We start from the raw sequence: 18669 nt of genomic DNA on the forward strand, positions 1-18669 counted from the left end.
CTTTACAAAACTGCATTGTGAGAAAATGCTTTTTAAGCTTAGTAAACTACACATTAATCATAGCTGTCAGCTGTGACCCTGTTAAGATCATGGATCATGGACATAAAGCAACAGATTTCAACCATTCTTTTGACTTTTGTTGATTGGATAAGGTTAGTGTATCTCTATTCTCTACTTTTGTCAACACTGCCAAATAATTAAGAAAATCTTTTTTTTCATCATCAGGATGAGGGCTAACTGACTTCTTATAGTTTTTTTTGTGTATCATTTTGTGGTTATCGTGCTGATATTTTGTAACCTAAATTATAGGTCTAAATAATTGGGAATTTTAGAAAATTCCACTAATTTTAAGTATGTCCTTTAGTGACTAAAAAAAATGTTTTGTTTTTTTTGGAAAAAGCATGAGGTTGCATCAAAGCAAAAACCTCTGAGATGAATTAATACCTCTGAACTTAATCCAAATACATGAACATTCTCAATTTTTTCCCAGTTTTGTAACCCATTTTGATGAACCTTTATTTGCAGTTGGGCGTAGTCAAAATGAGCACTTTATGTCAATACTTTTATGTGGGTTTTCACTAAAACAAAATTCCAGATTACTCATCTTGAGACTGTGTACAACCTTGTTGGGCAGTGACTAATTTGTGTAAGCAAAAAACATGAATTACAGTCAATTAAGTTGTTTCCAACTGGTAAATACTTTTAATTTTAAATACATACTTTTACAATATAATACACTGAAAGTATGTTAGGGTGCCGAGGGCTGAGCATAGAAAATAAAGCTCTTTATTCCTGAGAAAAAGGGCGTCACATGTGACATTGTCCACTGAGGGACCTCGAGTTACAGCGGACATGTCAGTGATGGAGACAGGAAGGAATATACTGATGTGAGAGCCAGAGCTTGTGTTATTAGTGACCCCAGTGCAGCGCTGAGGAATGCCTTCCCTAAGAGAACAGTTTATTTACATTGCAGAGTCATTGGGTTTGTTATGCTGTGTAAGCATACACTGTCAGAACATGGCCGAAATATGTAGATTATATTGTGGGTGTAACTAAAATGGGATATGAGGATTAAATTCAGAATATAAAAACATATGCTACTGTTGGAATTGCTAAAGTAAATGTTGGTTTTGGAAAGATATTGATACTTCTCTTGACCAAAGTACTATTTAATTTTCCAAAAATACATTCAAAAACATTATTAATGTTCAAAATGATTATTATAGTTTGAAATAACTGCAATGCAATCTTAAGAACATAATTTTCAGCAGCCATTACTATAAGAAAACACTGTTTTAGGAAAGCATTCTAATGTGCTAATTTTGTAATAGAGAAGCTGTTCTTATTGTCCTGGCCAGCTGAAAACCACTGTGTGCTATTTAATGAAGTGTAGAAATTGCAATGCAATGTCTTCCAATCATTGCATACACTTGAGAACTTCAATTTTGGGTTCAGAAAAGGCCAAAAGGAACAGCTTACTCTATAAACTTATTATTTGGTTCTTTTGAGAGATGAAGATTGTTCTTTGGTGTGCTGTTGGTAATATTTTTAAATGTTTTTTAAAGTATTTTATGCTGAACAAAGCATTTAATTGAACAAAGATACAGTCAAAGCATTAATATTGTGAATTATTATTATTGAAATAACTTGTTTATAGTTGAATACATTTCAAATGTAATTTATTTCTGTTATGCAAAACTTAATTTTCAGCATCATTACTCCAGTCTTCAGTGTCACATGATCCTTCAGAAATCATTTTTGATTTGATTCATGTTGATTTTTTTGTTCAAGAAACAAAAGAACAACATTTCAATAGAGCAACATTTATTTGCAATAGAAATATGCTATATGTAATATATTTATTTGAAATATAATTTTTGCAACATTGTAAATGTCTTTATTGTCATTTGAATTTTAATGTCATTGTCATTGAAAATGTCTTGATTTATTTAATGCATCCTTGTTTAACAAAAGTATTCATGTCTAAAAAAAATCAATTTAAGTCAAACGTTTACAATAGTTTATATATAACACAATTTTATTTAATAATTCAGTCTTTTTTCCATCTCATCCCACAGACGTTCATCGGCTCGTAGCTCTCTCCGCACAAAAGTCATAGCAGGGAAATCTCCCAGAATGCCCTCCTCGAGTCGGATGGGCAGCAGCGTCTGGGGGCAACAGCCTGAGCAGGTGGACAGAATCTTCCAGGCTTTGAGGAAAGGGCTCAAGTATGTGCAGTTATTGCAGCAGAGAAATGAATGGGCTCATGCACCACACACACTAGTCTTGTGAATGTTAATGTCATCTCATCTCATATAGGGACTACTTGGAAAACCATCAAACAGAGCTGGACTTCCTGTCATCCCAGCAGAGAGACACAAAGAGGAACTCCAGACTGGTGAGACTTTTTACTGAGAATAGCTTTACACTCTAGTCTTAAGCCCTAATCTATTTTATTTTTTACATTATTTGTCAATGTAAATATAAAATAATTAATACAAAATTATATTCTTCATTCCTCAGGCTTTTTTCTATGACCTGGAGAAGGTATGTTTTTCCCTTTACAAAAACGTATTTTGAGACTTTTTTTGTTAATATTTGTACCATACAGTTTATTAAAAATTGCATTTAAAGCCAAAGGTTACAAAATGTAATGCTATTTTATATTCTGCTTGCACACAACAGGAGATAAGAGCCTTAGAGAGATACATACGGCGCCTTGAGTTTCAAATTAGTAAGGTAACACAGCTTGAAAATACTTTAATTTGGTTATAAATATGAACATTAGTCAGATGTGCTAAGAATAAACCTGTATCATGTGAATGTGGATGTCAACAGGTTGAAGAGCTGTATGAGTCCTATTGTATCCAGTGGCGGCTCTGCCAAGGAGCTTTGAACATGAAGAGAGCTTTCTCTCTGTCCCCGTCTTCACGACAGTCTAGAGAGAGTCTACTGGAGCTGAACCGCAACCACAGACACAGCCTGGAGGTGAAGTCTCTTTTGGACACCATACACACACAAAACAAACAATAAGGAAGTCATTTGTGTGGTCGTTTTCCCAAAAAGCATAAACACTGTGGCTCGAAAACAACATCCCGACCAGCCAATTTTAGTCAATGCACTGATTAAAAAGAACCTATTACGTAAATTCAAACATTTCACTTCAGAAACATCTCTGTTTCACACTCATCTATACCTGCAGGATATGTGTGCAATGGAAGGAGAACTGGAAATCCTGTTGGGCGAGCTGCAAATCAAAATGAAAGGTACACAGCATCTCACATATGCCGGAGTCTCCTAAACATCCTACTCCAGCTCATTTTTTCTCTCTTCTCTCTGAGGCAGGGTTGATAGGATTTGCTCGACTCTGCCCTGGAGATCAGTATGAGGTAAGGAGGTTTAACCCAACGTCCTACTATAGTTAAACTTCTGTTATCATTTACTCACCCTCATGTTTCTCCAAACCTGTATATCTTTCCATATTCTGTGTAACACAAAAGAAGACATTTAGCACAATGTTCATGCTGCTGTTTTCCAATGAAAGTGAATGAGGATGAATATTGATGATCTCCCAAAATTACAAAAAAGCTCCATATATGGCTGGAAGAAAGAAAGCCATATGGGCATGAGGGTCAATAAAGGATGATGATCTATACATTTAATGCATAAAAGTAATAAAGATGTGAAGGCATTCCACCCCAAAACATCACTCTTAAGCTGAGGCTCACTGCTGTTTTTGCATGTGATAGACACAAATGCATGATTGCTCTTTTATGTGAAAATATTAGGCAGAAATGACATATTTCACTAGCTATGCAGATAAAATTTTTAAGGCCAGGTTTCCAATGACTTCATGCACAGTGGAATGCGGTCTCAGGAGCCGTCAGCCGGCTCATGCACGAGACCACACATTCACATGCAGTCACCCCAAAAGGTATTTGAAAAATTAAGACAAAGAATATGAATTTTATTGCATTTGATATAAAAATATATGCAAACATTATCTTAAACCCAGAAGTGTTTTATTACGTTTAACCTAGAGTGATTTTTAGTGGTTTTATGAAGTTGATCGCAATAGACATGGATGTTTCAAAACATTTTCAACAGGTTTTCTTGGTTTTGAACACCACGTCTACTGCTTTTTATTCAAAGTACTTTTTTTGCTGGATATTTTGCTAGTAAAGTGTGCTTTTGCTATCTCTAACTCTTTCCCTGCCAGCGTTTTAAAAAAAGTTGGCAGCCACCACCAGCATTTTTGATCATTTTCACGAAATGACCCCCAGAATATTTTGCTTTAATAAGAATATCTGAACAAAGAACAGAGCCTCTGCTTTTAAACAAAACAAAGTCCTTTATTCTAGCTTCATGCACTATTTTCTATCAACACTTGAATGTGGGCAAGTTTCATACGAAAAGCAACATTTTGAACAAAACTGATTGTCAAAGACGATCTCTGAACCAGATTCAGAACGATGGTTGCGTTTTGATTTACATGCTGAATGACAATTGCATTATTTTGCATATTTACGTATGTGATTTCTTGTTTCTGCTTCTTCTGTGTTTTGATCCAGACATTCAGTATCTTTCAGAAAATGTATAATAGCGCTTCCTACCGTATAACAGTGAAAACATGGAAATCCAGAAAATTTTGTCAATGGAGGGGAAAGTTAAAATTAATGCCACTTGGTTTGATATTTTGATATATAATGCAATGAAATTCAGTCGCTTAGGAAAAATTACATTTTAAAATTCCCTAAAGTGGAAAACAGTTCTTTTAAATTGTAATAATATTTGACAATATTCTTGTTTTATGGTGTTTTTGATCACATAAATACAGCCTTGGTGCACATAAGAGAAAATCATACATCCTCAAACTTTTGAACGGTAGTGTAATGTCCAAATACTCATTGGGGTCTCACACACACACGCACATTGAGCGTCTCATTTTGTGTAGGTGTTGATCCGGCTGGGCCGACAGAGGTGGAGAATCAGAGGGAGAATCCAGACGGATGACAGACAGCTGTGGGATGAAGAAGAGATGGTCTTCCTCCCTCACATCCACGGGAATTTTGAGATTAAGGTGAGCAAGTCCACCTATACTCACGCGCACACCTGAGCAAACAGCACTTCCTGTCGAGGTCACCTGTGGGGGTTGCGATGACAGAAGTTTCCAGGGCTTTTGTCCTTATACTGTTTGTTAGATCTGAATAGATTGTCATATGATACAATAAACCTCCCACAAACCCCTGAGAGAAAACGATAGAGATGTTTAACAGACTTTATGAAGCTTTTGGACCAGTGGAATAACGCTTATGAAAGTTTTGATTGTCTGAAATTGATTCCATCCTTGAAAATATAGACATCGAGCCAAACTACTACAGATGAAAACGATGAATCCTCTTTGTCCATTTTTAAACTCCTGTCATTCAAAATCAGATCTCAAATATAAAATTCCAAATTAGTTAGACTTCCAGACCACCCTAGCATCCACCAAGAAAAAAAAACACCTACCGCAGCATAATGATGGAGTCAACGTTTTTGTTAGTGCCAACAGTACAGTCCATCCTGGGAGACCTTTGGGCCACCATACATGATAAAACAAAAGGTTAAACAAATAATTTCCCTCAAAAAACTCTAGTCAAGCTAACAACATCTGCTGGATCTGAAGGCTTTTCTGAAATGTCCTGCAGGTAACAGAGGTCAAGGGGTTAAGCTCTATCCTGGTCGGCATGGTAACGTGCAGGAGTGCGGACTTTTTCACAGCACGGCCGCAGATGATGGTTGTGGACATTACAGAGCTGGGAACCATCAAGCTACAGCTAGAGGTGGTTTGGAAGTAAGTTTACAAGGCACACAAACATTTAAGAAGTGCTAAATGAGCTGCAAAATACTTGAAAGTGACTGATGGGGCATTTTAAGACATTATTGACTTTATTTATTGTCAGTGACACCGAACTCTATCAACTTTTACAGTTTTTTTGAACAGTTAGTACTTATATAGAATTAAATTGATTAAAAGTAACTGTAATTACTTTTACATTCATACAAACTATTTCTTTTTCGAATAAATGTAGTTAATTTGAACTTTCTATTCATCAAAGAATCCTGAAAAAATGTGAAAATGAAGCAGCATAACTGTTTTCAACATTGGTGATAATAAGAAATGTTTCTTGTACATCAAATCAGCATATTAGAATGATTTCTGAAGGATCATGGAGTTTCAGCTTTGCATCAGAGAAATAAATTACATTTTAAAATACAGTACAATAGAAAACTGTTATTTTAAAATGTAATAATATTTCACAATATTTTGCTGTATTTTTGATCAAATAAATGCAGCCTTTGTGAGCATAAGAGACTTTAAAAAGCATCTTAAAAAATCACATTTGTAAGAACCGCGAATGAGAAAGGCCTTCATAGGGCAAGATTATCAGCAAGTAACAGCTTCAGTAAGTCTTCTGAAAAATTGGATTGCAGCGCAAAAGTGGACTGGTTTTATGGTCCTTGCTTTTTTAAGAGATTGATAGCACTTAAAACAGTACAGAAAGATACTAGATGCAGTTACAGTGAAGAGTTTGTAGGAAAAGCTCAGATGCCGTTACGGTTAGTTTAATATTTTAACATCTGGATTGCTATTCGCAGCATATTTTAAGATTTGTTCATGTTATTGAGTAGACAAGACACTGATCTCACACACAAAGACACCCCCTGTAAGTGCGCCGCTGCTATCGGCTAACAAACACCAGCTGTGGAAGACCAGCTGACTGCAGAGAGATGGATAAATAGTCCATCGCTGCCCCATCCCTCTCACACACACCGATCCAGTTACACTGCTCTTTACACAGTCCAGGTGGAAACGATTTTTCAGAGCCTCTTTTTACAGCGTCACTAAATTAAACACATCTCACAGTCTGTTCAGCATCTCCACGCTCTGCTGTGACCGTGTGTGTGTTATGTGTGTGTTAGCTCACTGTCATCACATCATTTCCTCTGGTTCTGTTTAGTCTCTGTTAGCAGTGTCACTCTTCATCAAGCAATGATGACAAACACACACTGCCACTCCACACATCATGTGCAATCAGAACCTGAGTGAGTTTTATTCATTTTTGATACCTCTCTCTTCTTTAGTGAGTAAAACATTAAATATCAGCAAGTATATGTAAAAAAAAACAAAAAAACACGTGAATGCTGTTTTATTTTGACTTCAGAAAAATAACAATTATTTAAATTTAGTATGCAAATAAACACAGGGAAAAATACCAATCACAATTTAGCTTGAAAGTTAGATTAAAATGAATTGTGTTAATGGGAAATTATTAAATATTAAATTTGATGTATAACATTTATAAATTATTTAATAAAAAATAACTAAATTAAATTAAAATAATTAGTGTGTGATGCTTATCAAAACTGCATTTATTGAATAAAAATACAGTAAACCAGTAATATTATAAAATATTGCTGCAATTTAAAATTAGTGTTTGCTATGTTTTAAAATGTAATTTATTCCTGTAATGCAAAGCTGAATTTTCAGCATCATTACTCCAGTCTTCAGTGTCACATGATCCTTCAGAAATCATTCTAATATACTGATTTGCTGCTCAAGAAACATTTAATATTATAATCAATGTTAACACTTAAGCTGCTTAATATTTTGTGGAAGGATTCTTTGATCAATTGAAAAAACAGCATTTATTTAACAGCATTTTTTGTAACATTGTAAATGTATTTACTGTCATTTTGATAAATTTTATGCGAATTCTTTGCTGAATAAAACTTGAATTTCTTAAAAAAAAAAAACACTTTTTTTTATCGCAAGTTTAAAAATATAATTTAAAAAAACAACAACTTGGAAGTCATTTTGAGCATTGGGTGGTAGTTTTTTGTAGGGTAAGAGTAAGTATAGGAGACTCAGGGACACTCAGGGTTAGGAGTGGGATTATGGGTAAGGTTATGTTTAAGATTTATGGGTGTTGTGTAGGGCTGTGGTTAAGGTGGGAGGAGATGTTACACCTACAATTGTGACAATATAACAACTAGCTAGATCGGTAGTTATCTCTAAACACAATATATACTCGCTTAAATCCAAACAACCATATATTTAATCCTAAAACACTAGTCTTCTGCTTTTGTTTACTGTCTATCTTTTCATAAAATCATTCTTATTTTGGACATGTAAGTGTACTAGAGTCCATTTTCTTCACAGTTTCTTGTTCCCTCACTTTTTCTTCCTTCAGTCCATTTGATAGCTGTGAGGTGAGGCCTCTCACAGCGTCCGCCAGCCGCCAGTCCATCCACAGCAGAAAGGGATCCGTATATAGCTGGACGCCTCCCAACACACCCAGTTTCACTGAGAAGTACTTTCTAGTGAGTTTGTGACCTACATCCACACACACTCCCAGCATGACCGCTCACAATGATTTAACGGTGAAGTGTGTAATTTCTGATGCTAAAATACATTCTCTTATTCTGGTTTAATGTGCAGAGACAACTATAAGTGAAGCCGGGTGTGCGCTGTGAGATTTTATCTGTGCTCTAGGATTGTTACGTCACAGATTGTATGATGTGACCCCAGTGAGATCTGTCACAAAAAATGATCGTTCTGACATCCTCGTTATGAGATGCAAATTTGAAATGGTGGCACACAAACCCAAACAATTGTGCTGATGGTTGTCAAGGTTTTTGAGTGTCTGGCATCATTAGGCAAAAATAAGCTAGTGAGGCAGAAATTACCCACTTCACCACAACTTTTACCTGAAGAGCTGACATGTCATTGCATGATGTCATCTGCCGTTTTATGTAGTCTATGATGCGTCAGATACAGGATGCGGATGGCTCTTTCTCCATTGGCTCACGTGAATCGAGGGGCGTGTCTTTACTCAGCTACCTGGCTGACTCCACCCAGGCGCTCAGTCCTCCTGCCTATGAGAAGACAAGCGACCCATCAACCATACACCACCCTGTTCTAGACACTAAGTTACAGGATGACGACCTACTCAAGACGCCCACAGAAGACGTATGAAACTGATCGTTTTGTTTATATATATATATATATATATACAATTTTATTATTAAGTGGGATTTTATATTTATATTTAAAGTATATTTTTCAAATATATTTTAAATATGAACAATATAAACATTAAAAATGCATAATAATAATGTAATTTTAGTTTGTATCTTATTAAAAGAAGTAGCTAATTTTAAGGTAAAGGTTTTATTTTTTATAATTAATTAGTTTTTTAGTTAAATGCTGTTATTTTAATTAGTATTCAACTCCTCAGCTCATTAACAGGGACTTTAAATCCTGAAGTGGGTCAGAAAAGGGATAGGGAAAGAGAGTTGAGAGAAAATACGAGCAGCAGCAGCTCTTAAAAAAACAGCATCCAAGACATAACCCAGCTGCTGTGATGTCTGTTCATTCAAAAATCAATAACTTTTTTAGCTTTAAGGATTCATCTATATTTAATTTAGAATTTAGTGTTTGATAACTTTATTCGGTTTCTGTATGTCCTACTTGCTGAAGGGCACAGGTAGCTAAATATGACATTTGTTATTATGGGTTAATGTGAAGATTGTTCAAAGTTCACTTAAAGGTGCTATAGAATGAAAAACTGTCTTTACCTTGGCATAGTTAAATAATAAACGTGGAAATGACATACAGTGAGCCTCAAACACCATAGTTTCCTCCCTGTGTTTGCTTATTGCTGTGAGTTACTGAAATGAGCTGTGATTCACTGTGAAACAGCCAATCAGAGCAGAGCTCAACATTTTTTTGCCCTTACCTAAGCTATATATATCTTCTATGTAGATATCAGAGAACAATTTAAAATAATGTATCAATGCATTCTATGGCACCTTTAAATTAGAAGTTATTTTATTAAAGTCTAATAAATATTAAAATTGATAGCTCTCAGTTATACTGTAATTTTGAATGGCTATAGTCAAGGGTTAAATATTAGGGAAAAAAGAACAATTTTATAGAGGCATCAGTAGTACTGGTATCAGTGAGACTGGCCTTTAGGTCTTAAATAAAGATGCCATTAAACATATTAAAAATATACTGTCTTTATGTTGTTTCTACATGAATTTGAAGATTAAATGTTAAATTATTGCAATATAAAAGTATATTTAACAAATTAATGTTAGGTGGGATTAATCGCGATTAATTTCAGAAACAAAATGCGATTAATTAGTTAATTCTAATATACTTTAAGAATCAATAATTTGTTTCCTTTGTGTTTTTTTTTTTAAATCTACACTTTTTTTCAATATAAAAATATTTATACTCTAATAAAAAGTGTGTTTTATATATATAAAAAAGCAATGGTCACCTTTATTAATAAAAAGAAAAATAATACAAAAATATTTTTATATAATTTAATTTTATAAAACCATAATTTAAGATTGTAATTGCTGTGGGATTTCTTTTAAATATAAATATTTGAAATATAAAAAATAAAATGTATAATAATAATAATAAATAATATAATGTTTGTATATTATTTAATATTTTTATTATTTTTATTACTAAAAGCAATATTCACTTTTATAATAAAATTAAGTAATTATATATATTTTAAATATTTGTTTTGAGTAAAATTTTTGTATATTAATATATTTTATATTTAATTCTAAGATTAAAAAAAAAAAATTCTCAAAAAAATGCAAAAATACTCAAAAATTACTTAAAATTGTAGGTTTATTTAATTTCTTTCAATTCATAACCCTAGGCTGATGAGAGTGTGGAATGGCCATCAGAGACTGACACAGCTTCCCCCAGTCCTGCGGGCAGCAAGCGAGACTCCATATTCCTCTTCCACCGCTACAGCACGCCTGACATCCTCAAGCAAAATGGAGAGGCGACCCCCAGCACAGGTGAAGGAGACGCACAAGAGACGACAGCCCTGGGTGAGGCCCCTGAAGAGGAGACCTCGTTCAAGCAGGGAATTGAAGACAGACTCCTGGTGAAGGACAGAAAAGCGAGCAGAGCTCAGAAGAGAGCTGTGGCTAAGAGAGTCAGTTCACTGCTAGATGATCTGAATACAGAGCTGGAGGAAATGAGCAACGCAGAGACATTAAAGAAGCTAGATCTGCAGATACGCCAGCTGAACGAGGTCTTGAAGGTGAGATGGGTGGATGGATGAATCGATGGACTGGTAGACTCCTTTAAAAGATTTATAAAATTGATTATGCATGAAAGATAATGAACGATCACTGTTTGAAAGAGTTCAAGAACATGTCTGGGATGTTTTCACCCCAGAATCAAAATAAAGAAACAATTTGTTAAAGGCTTGAAGGATGAGGCATATCCTTCAAGTTTGGACAGGACCCTTTTCTATTCTAACATGACAGTGTGTGTATAAGGCACGGTTCAAAAAGACATGATTGTCTTTTCTTCCACACAATATTCAGTGTGGAAGAAATTGACTGGTCTGCAGAAAGCCAAGTCCTAATATATATATATATATATATATATATATATATATATATATATGTAGGTGTGTGTATGTATGTATATAAATATATATATATATATATATATATATATATATATACAGTATACACACACACACACACACACACACACACACACACACACATATATATATATATATATATATATATATATATATATATATATATATATAAAATGTTTTTGGTCAGATTTACTTGAATATGTTTTCATGTGACAAAGATGCTCTGTTTTTATCTATGCATTATTGATAAATGTTTGTTTGCTGTTGTTTCATTGGCTTTTTCTTCATTTTCATATTTCCTGATGTTAGAAGGACCTCGACCCTCCACAGATGCCCTCATCTCAGACACTAGCAGTAGAGGAAGAGGAAGTGCTGGGCAGTTTCGACTTCCTCTCTGCAGATTGTACTGAAGAGGAAATATCAAATATGGGGAGCATTAGACTCGGGTACACTGGGTAAGCCAACTTATTTAGCTGGTGTGTCTGAGTGAATACCTCAAAATTTTTTTAAAAAATCTAAACAAAATTAAGAGAAAAAAAGGAGTGTGTTTGTATGTGTATGTACACACATATATATATATATATATATATATATATACACTGAACAAAATTATAAACGCAACACTTTTGTTTTTGCCCCCATTTTTCATGAGCTGAACTCAAAGATCTAAGACTTTTTCTATGCACACAAAAGGCCTATTTCTCTCAAATATTGTTCACAAATCTGTCTAAATCTGTGTTAGTGAGCACTTCTCCTATCCACCTCACAGGTGTGGCATATCAAGATGCTATCAAGATTAGACAGTGTGATTATTGCACAGGTGTGCCTTAGGCTGGCCACAATAAAAGGCCACTCTAAAATGTGCAGTTTTACTGTATTGGGGGGGTCCGGGGGGTGGTCCGAAAACCAGTCAGTATCTGGTGTGACCAGATATTTTCAGTCTAATAAAAAACGGGGGCAAAAACAAAAGTGTTGCGTTTATAATTTTGTTCAGTGTATATATATATATATATATATATATATATATATATATATATATATATATATATATATATATATATATATATATTATTTTATTTATTTTTTTTAAGTTAAATATAAAACATACGTTTGATTTTGGAATGTTTTTTTTTTACGTTTTTGTGGTTTAATAAAAAATAAATAAATAAATAAATAAACACTGGTAAACAAGAAAGATGTTTTTTATTTAGCTCTGATCATTTGGGTTGATGAATTCATGCAAATTTGCATTTCTCTATGCAACAAAAGGCAAGTTACTGCACTAACATGTTAAATGATGGCTTAAAGTGCCATCTTGTGGTGGAAATGGAGTACTGCTCCATTACATTTTATTTAATGTATTTTGCCATCTGATATTTAAACAATACATGATGTTTAATTACCTTTGCATGGATATGATAATGCACAACTCTTTTATATAAAATAATTTTTCATATAAAAATATAAATGTATAACATGGTTAAAGTTTATAGCAAATATAATTTCAAGTTAAAGTATAAAAATATATATATATAAAATAAATATATACATACAGTATATATGTAATCTTCAGAATACATACGTTTTATTTATTTTTTCTTTTCTTTTTTTCTCCACAGGATTGGTTCCTTTAATGAGAACACCCTGAAAAGCATGGGTCTGTCATCTCAGGATAAAACCTCTCCATCCTCAGAAGACACGGGTGAAGGAGAGGTCAGACAGAGAGGAGACGGTGCAGTAAAGCCGTCACTCAGCACAGGGGTCTATAGTCTGGATCAAGCTCTTGAAACCCATCTCAGTGTCTGCGCAGTGCTGCTGGGGGTGAGCAGTCAGTCTAACCAAATCATCAGACAGTTATCAACATATATTGTTACTTTGTGTCTGCGTAAGTTCACATTCTGTCTTCTTCTAGGCTCTAAAGTGTTCTGACTCCAGTCTTGTGCACAAAGACGTGATGGAGGAGCTTTTGCGGCAAGTTGACGTGCTGGAAAAAATCGTCACTCTTTCGCAGAGGACGATAGAGGAGATCTCAGTGTCAGAATGTAAGTATAGCAGCATCCCAGGCCTTGAATGAGTAAATAAACCACTGAGAAATCTCTCCTTAGATCCTAATAATAGAGATTTATAGATTTCCTACAAATGCTAACTTTTCAAATGACAGAGTTATGATTGATTATAACAGATTTTCTTTCCCATACCATTTAAGGGTAACACTAGAATATGCAATTATGTGCTGCGTCTGTTACTTTGTACTGTTGGCGGTCACAGGCTCTTTCCCGCGTCAGTGTGAAGCGCTCTAGATGCATTAGTCATGTGTGTGGATGTGTCTCAGTGTTGGCCAGAGCTCCTAAGGGGATTGAAGTATTTTGGAAGGAGTGCTGCGAGAGTGACTCGCCTTTCTGCTGCTCTACGGATGGGTTTCTCAGGACACTGCGCAAACATTACATCCACAAAGTCAAAGCCAAACAGCCAGGCCAGGCTGATGCAGGTGGGACGCTCTGTTCTGTTCTAATGCTCCCTAAGAACTGAATCCACAGACTGTTGAAATTATGTACCCAAGGCAGAATGGAATAGAATAAAATAAAACAAAATAATACCTTTTAGAATATGTTTTATTATATTCTTTTCTTCCTTGAGAATTTCAGTCACAAACTACTTAAATATTTATGTATTTATTTATGCAGGATATTTCTATTCTATACTATTTTATAGAATAGAATACTACTTTACTATTTATACTATTTTATATGTTCAGAATTGATTTCTCTTTGAAATAGTAATTAATTGGCTTTCAAATAATTTAGTAACCGTTGTATAATAAAATAAAGGTCTATTCTATTTGTTTTTTTAGAGTTTAATATTTTTCAAACAACTGAAATCCATCGAATCCATTGTAAATAAACATATAACAATGTATTATTATTATTTCATTTTATATTTTATTTACTATATTTATAATTACTATATTTTATATTATATCATATATTATATTGTTATATTATATTATTTTTCTGAAAGATATTTCTATTCCATTCATTGTTGAACCACAAATAATATATATGTGTAATAAAATAAATGTCCGTTCTGTTTGTCCTGTAGAAGTTAGTTATTTTTTACTAATTAATTAGTACTAATTACTAGTTAATTTGTACATAAAAATCTAATATTATTTTATAATATATAAACTCTATATTATTATATTATTAATTTTGCAATTTTTATTATATAATTTTTTTAAGTAATTTCTATTCTGTTCACTGTTACGTAGAATTGCTTTCTGTTTGAAATAATAATTGCAAGATTTGTATGAAAATAAATATCTATTTTCTTATATTTTCAAAAAGGCAAATGTATAATGTATAAAATAAATGTATGTATTGCAGTTTATTATTATTATGATTATTATTACTATTATATTCAGTGTTCCTTCAGAATTGAACTACACTAAAATCCAATCATTTATAAAGAATAAATCTATTCTATTTAGATCATTTCTTTCTTACAGAAATTACAGAACTAATTGTACAGTTTGTATAATATATCCTGCGTTATCTGTTCTATTTTATTGTTTATTGTTCATTCTCACACTACTGAAATAATCTACCGATTGGCAAATGTTTGTCTTCTTCTGATTCCTGAGGAGTGTTTTCTTTTGTCCTGCAGTTTTCAGTCAGTTGCTGCGTCAGGTGCAGTGCAGCTGTATGATGGCGTCTGTGACTCACTGCACTACAGACCGAGTGACTGTGTTTCAGCTGTTAGTCTACCTCAACAGATGGAGTATCACTGACTTTGGGGAGCACATCTCTCTCCTCTCTAGAGAAGGTAACAGCACAGTGTGTTCGTAGACTCACTTTAGGATAGAAACGTCAGAGAAACTAGTCTGAAATGCAGTAAATACAGATGCTTTTGTCCTTATCGGTTCACTGTGAGTTTACTGCTTTCTGCATCAATCAATCACCCTCAAGGATTCTTCCCAACAGATCTCATTAAGAGACTTCCCTCTGTGTTTCTCTCTCGGATCGGTTTGCTGCAGTGTATCTGATAGCCAGTCTGGAGAGTCCCAAGAGGAGGCGAGCTCTGAAAAAGCTGAAAGGCAAGCGCATCTCTGAGCTGCAGCCGACGGGACGCACCCTCCAGCTCCTTGCCAAGCTACAGACAGACGCCAATCACAAGGTGGCTTCAGCGGCCACGTCCTGCCTCAGCAGGGCCTCTAGGTCCAAATCCTTCAGGGCAAAGGTAGAAAGGGCCCAACTTGCTATCAAACACTAATGCTTTTCATACCAAACAATTAAAGGGATAGTCCAACCAAAACTCTATCATCATTTGGAAATGTAAATTTGCTGAAAATGGACTTACATGAGTAAACACTAATGGGTTTGCTTCTTCATTGGAACAGATTTGGAGAAATTTTGCATTACGTCACTTGCTCACCAATGGAGCCTCTGCAGTGAATGGGTGCCGTCAGAATGAGAGTCCAAACAGCTGATAAAAACATCACAATAATCCACAAATAATCCACACCACTCCAGTCCATCAGAATCCACTCCAGTCCAGCCAAAAGCTGTGTTTGTAATAAACAAATCCATCATTACGACATTTTAAAAGTATGAGTCCGTAAGACATAATAACACTTCCTTGGGTGAAAAAATCCATCCCCTGTTGTCCTCTCACATCAAAATCTACCCACATATTTGTTTCAGACTCTTTTAGTTAAATGTGTTAATGCTAAATTTGTTTCTTACAAACACGCAACTTCACAAGACATTAATTGATGGAGTCGTGTAGATGATTGTAATGTTTTTATCAGCTGTTTGGACTCTCATTCTGACGGCACCCATTCACTGCAGAGGATTCATTGGTGAGCAAGTGATGTAATTTCTCTAAATCTGATGAAGAATCAAACTCATCTACATCTTTGATGGCCTGAGGATGAGTTAATTATCAGCCTTTTTTATTTTTGCATGAACTTTTCCTTTAATCAAAAGAAAATATTTTGAAAAATGGTGCCAACCAAGGCGTTTTGATTCCTATTTCCATTTAATCCCTAACTAGCCTTATTTTGTGAAAGGTTTTGTTTTTTACAAAGATATCTTTCTTCTTGTTGGCTAATGTAATCACAGTTGAGCAGTTTTAAGTGTGGCTTAAGTGAGCTGCGCTTTCTGTGTGTGATGTAGTTGTTTGGGTGTTTTATAGGCAGTGGTTCACTACACAGATCTGCTGAGAAACAGCAACACACAAGTGCGGCACGAGGCCTGTCTGGCTCTGAAATGTCTGAAGGTAAGTCGTCAAGACCATAAAATGTTCAGACAGAAGAATGGATTTATATTGACCTGTTGATATTTGATGCAATCAAAAGTGACAGTGAAGACGATCTTGTAATCTTAGAAAAGATTTCTATCTTAAATACTATTCCTTTGAACTTTCTATTCATCAAAGAATCCTGAAAATGTTTTCAACATTGATAATAATCAGAAATGTTTCTTGAGCAGCAAATCAGCATATTAGAATGATTTCTGAAGGATCATGTGACACTGAAGACTGGAGTAATGATGCTGAAAATTAAGCATTGCATTACAGGAATAAATTACATTTTCAAATATATTCAGTGAGAAAACAATTATTTTAAATTGTAATATTTCACAATATTACTTTTTACTATATTTTTTGATCAAAGAAATGGTGAGCCAAGAGACTTTTTCAAAAACATCTTAACAAAAAAACTTACCAGCTGTAAACTTTTGAATGGTAGTACATATTTGTTCAACAAATTTGTATTGGATTTTGTGATGGGATATGTGTTTGTTTCTGTGTTGATAATTTGTGATGGTTGGTTTTGTGGTTTCTCAGGCCTCAGAGAGCGTGGAGCAGGTGGCAGAACTGTGGCGCTCCACAGATGAAGACCTGAGGAACGCCGCACGGGAGACCGTACTGTCCTTCGGTACGCGACCCTGAAGCTGTAACTACTGCACCGGTGTCATGTGCTGCTTTTGTCCCTATATAGGCTGTGTCTGAATCCAAAGGCCTTGCTCCACCTTGCTACCTAGTCAGTCAATGATGGTGCTTTTCTATGAAGACATTGCAGAGTAGACCATCTCATAATAATCCAGTACAAATTCAAGTTTCAGAAATAACAAAGACTACAGTGCTTATTTCTCTGTAAAAATATTGGAATAGTCTATTAAAATCTGAATAAAAATCATAAGCATTGTATTTGGGTGTGCCTTGCATTCATACTATCAGAAGGCAACATTTCTCAAGTAATTATAAAGTACAGAGGTGCCGGTCACAGCTGACTTACATTGTTCTTTCTTAGGCAAGAAAGGTCACATGGCATTCCAGCGTATGGACCAGATCTATGAGCTACAGGACGAGGCTTACAGGAACCTGGAAACAGAAATCACAATCTTATAGGAAGACCACAAACTCAATCTATTACCTGATTGGATGGTGCTGAGAGACCGTGAGGTTTTGATTGAACACTTTTTATCTGTGTACACATATTGCCAAGTATTTAATATGCAGTTTATTATTTTTACATTTTCTTTGACATAATTTTAATTGAAATATTTATGAATAAACTGTCTTCTCTGTTTCTTATGTATCAAAATGAGTAAACATGAAATATATTGACAATAAATGTAAATAAGAGAACTCTGACTTGTTCATTAATAGCATTAAAACAACCCAAAATTAAATGATTTAACTCACAGCTCTAAACATTTACGTCCTACAATTTGGATTGGTTAACAAAAAGGTTATCTGTAACACGTTACAGTAAGGTTTCATTTGTTAACAGGAACTAACAATGAAAAATAGCGTTTATTAAATTATAATGTTTATTCAAGACTTACTAATGCATTTTAAGTTGTATGTGTTAATATTATTTAATTGACCTGAGACAATGAACAGATGTATTTTTATTATCTAAAATTAACAAAGATTACTAAATACTGTAACAAACATGGCTCATTGTTAATGCATTAATAATGGGACCTTACTGTAAAATGTTACCAAATTGGCTTCCATATTCGCATGCAATCCATTGCATGTCCAATTTTTCATCATGCTGCACCAGGATGCATTGTAATATTTTACAAGTGAATATAATTATAAAAACACTTTATCAAGAATTTATTTTATTTCCAGAATATTTTTGACTCTTGTCTTTTTTTAAAGCCATGCGAGCACC

General features: G+C 34.3%; 1 protein-coding gene across 4 annotated transcripts in view; it reads left to right on the forward strand.

Annotated features, from left to right (window-relative positions):
* LOC306845267 (RIPOR family member 3) overlaps nucleotides 1-18613 on the forward strand; it is a 37755-nt gene extending 19142 nt beyond the window's left edge. The window contains exons 3-23 of one of the 4 annotated variants that reach the window (XM_079377968.1): nucleotides 2079-2228; nucleotides 2320-2398; nucleotides 2524-2547; nucleotides 2686-2739; nucleotides 2839-2988; nucleotides 3203-3266; nucleotides 3355-3389; nucleotides 4955-5080; nucleotides 5691-5836; nucleotides 8238-8367; nucleotides 8804-9016; nucleotides 10734-11126; nucleotides 11790-11935; nucleotides 13100-13301; nucleotides 13393-13522; nucleotides 13813-13968; nucleotides 15144-15302; nucleotides 15514-15716; nucleotides 16674-16757; nucleotides 17328-17418; nucleotides 17794-18130. In XM_079377968.1, the coding sequence (XP_079234094.1) occupies nucleotides 2079-2228; nucleotides 2320-2398; nucleotides 2524-2547; nucleotides 2686-2739; nucleotides 2839-2988; nucleotides 3203-3266; nucleotides 3355-3389; nucleotides 4955-5080; nucleotides 5691-5836; nucleotides 8238-8367; nucleotides 8804-9016; nucleotides 10734-11126; nucleotides 11790-11935; nucleotides 13100-13301; nucleotides 13393-13522; nucleotides 13813-13968; nucleotides 15144-15302; nucleotides 15514-15716; nucleotides 16674-16757; nucleotides 17328-17418; nucleotides 17794-17891 (2833 nt within the window). In that variant the 3' untranslated portion in view covers nucleotides 17892-18130. Of the gene's footprint in view, nucleotides 1-2078; nucleotides 2229-2319; nucleotides 2399-2523; nucleotides 2548-2685; nucleotides 2740-2838; nucleotides 2989-3202; nucleotides 3267-3345; nucleotides 3390-4954; nucleotides 5081-5690; nucleotides 5837-8237; nucleotides 8368-8803; nucleotides 9017-10733; nucleotides 11127-11789; nucleotides 11936-13099; nucleotides 13302-13392; nucleotides 13523-13812; nucleotides 13969-15143; nucleotides 15303-15513; nucleotides 15717-16673; nucleotides 16758-17327; nucleotides 17419-17793 lie in introns of all 4 variants that reach the window. The other 3 variants (XM_079377967.1, XM_079377969.1, XM_079377970.1) reach the window with 3 other exon arrangements.
* The last annotated feature ends 56 nt before the right edge of the window (nucleotides 18614-18669 follow it).

The sequence above is a fragment of the Barbus barbus genome, assembly GCF_936440315.1.
Source record: "Barbus barbus genome assembly, chromosome: 25".
Taxonomy (NCBI): domain Eukaryota; kingdom Metazoa; phylum Chordata; class Actinopteri; order Cypriniformes; family Cyprinidae; genus Barbus; species Barbus barbus.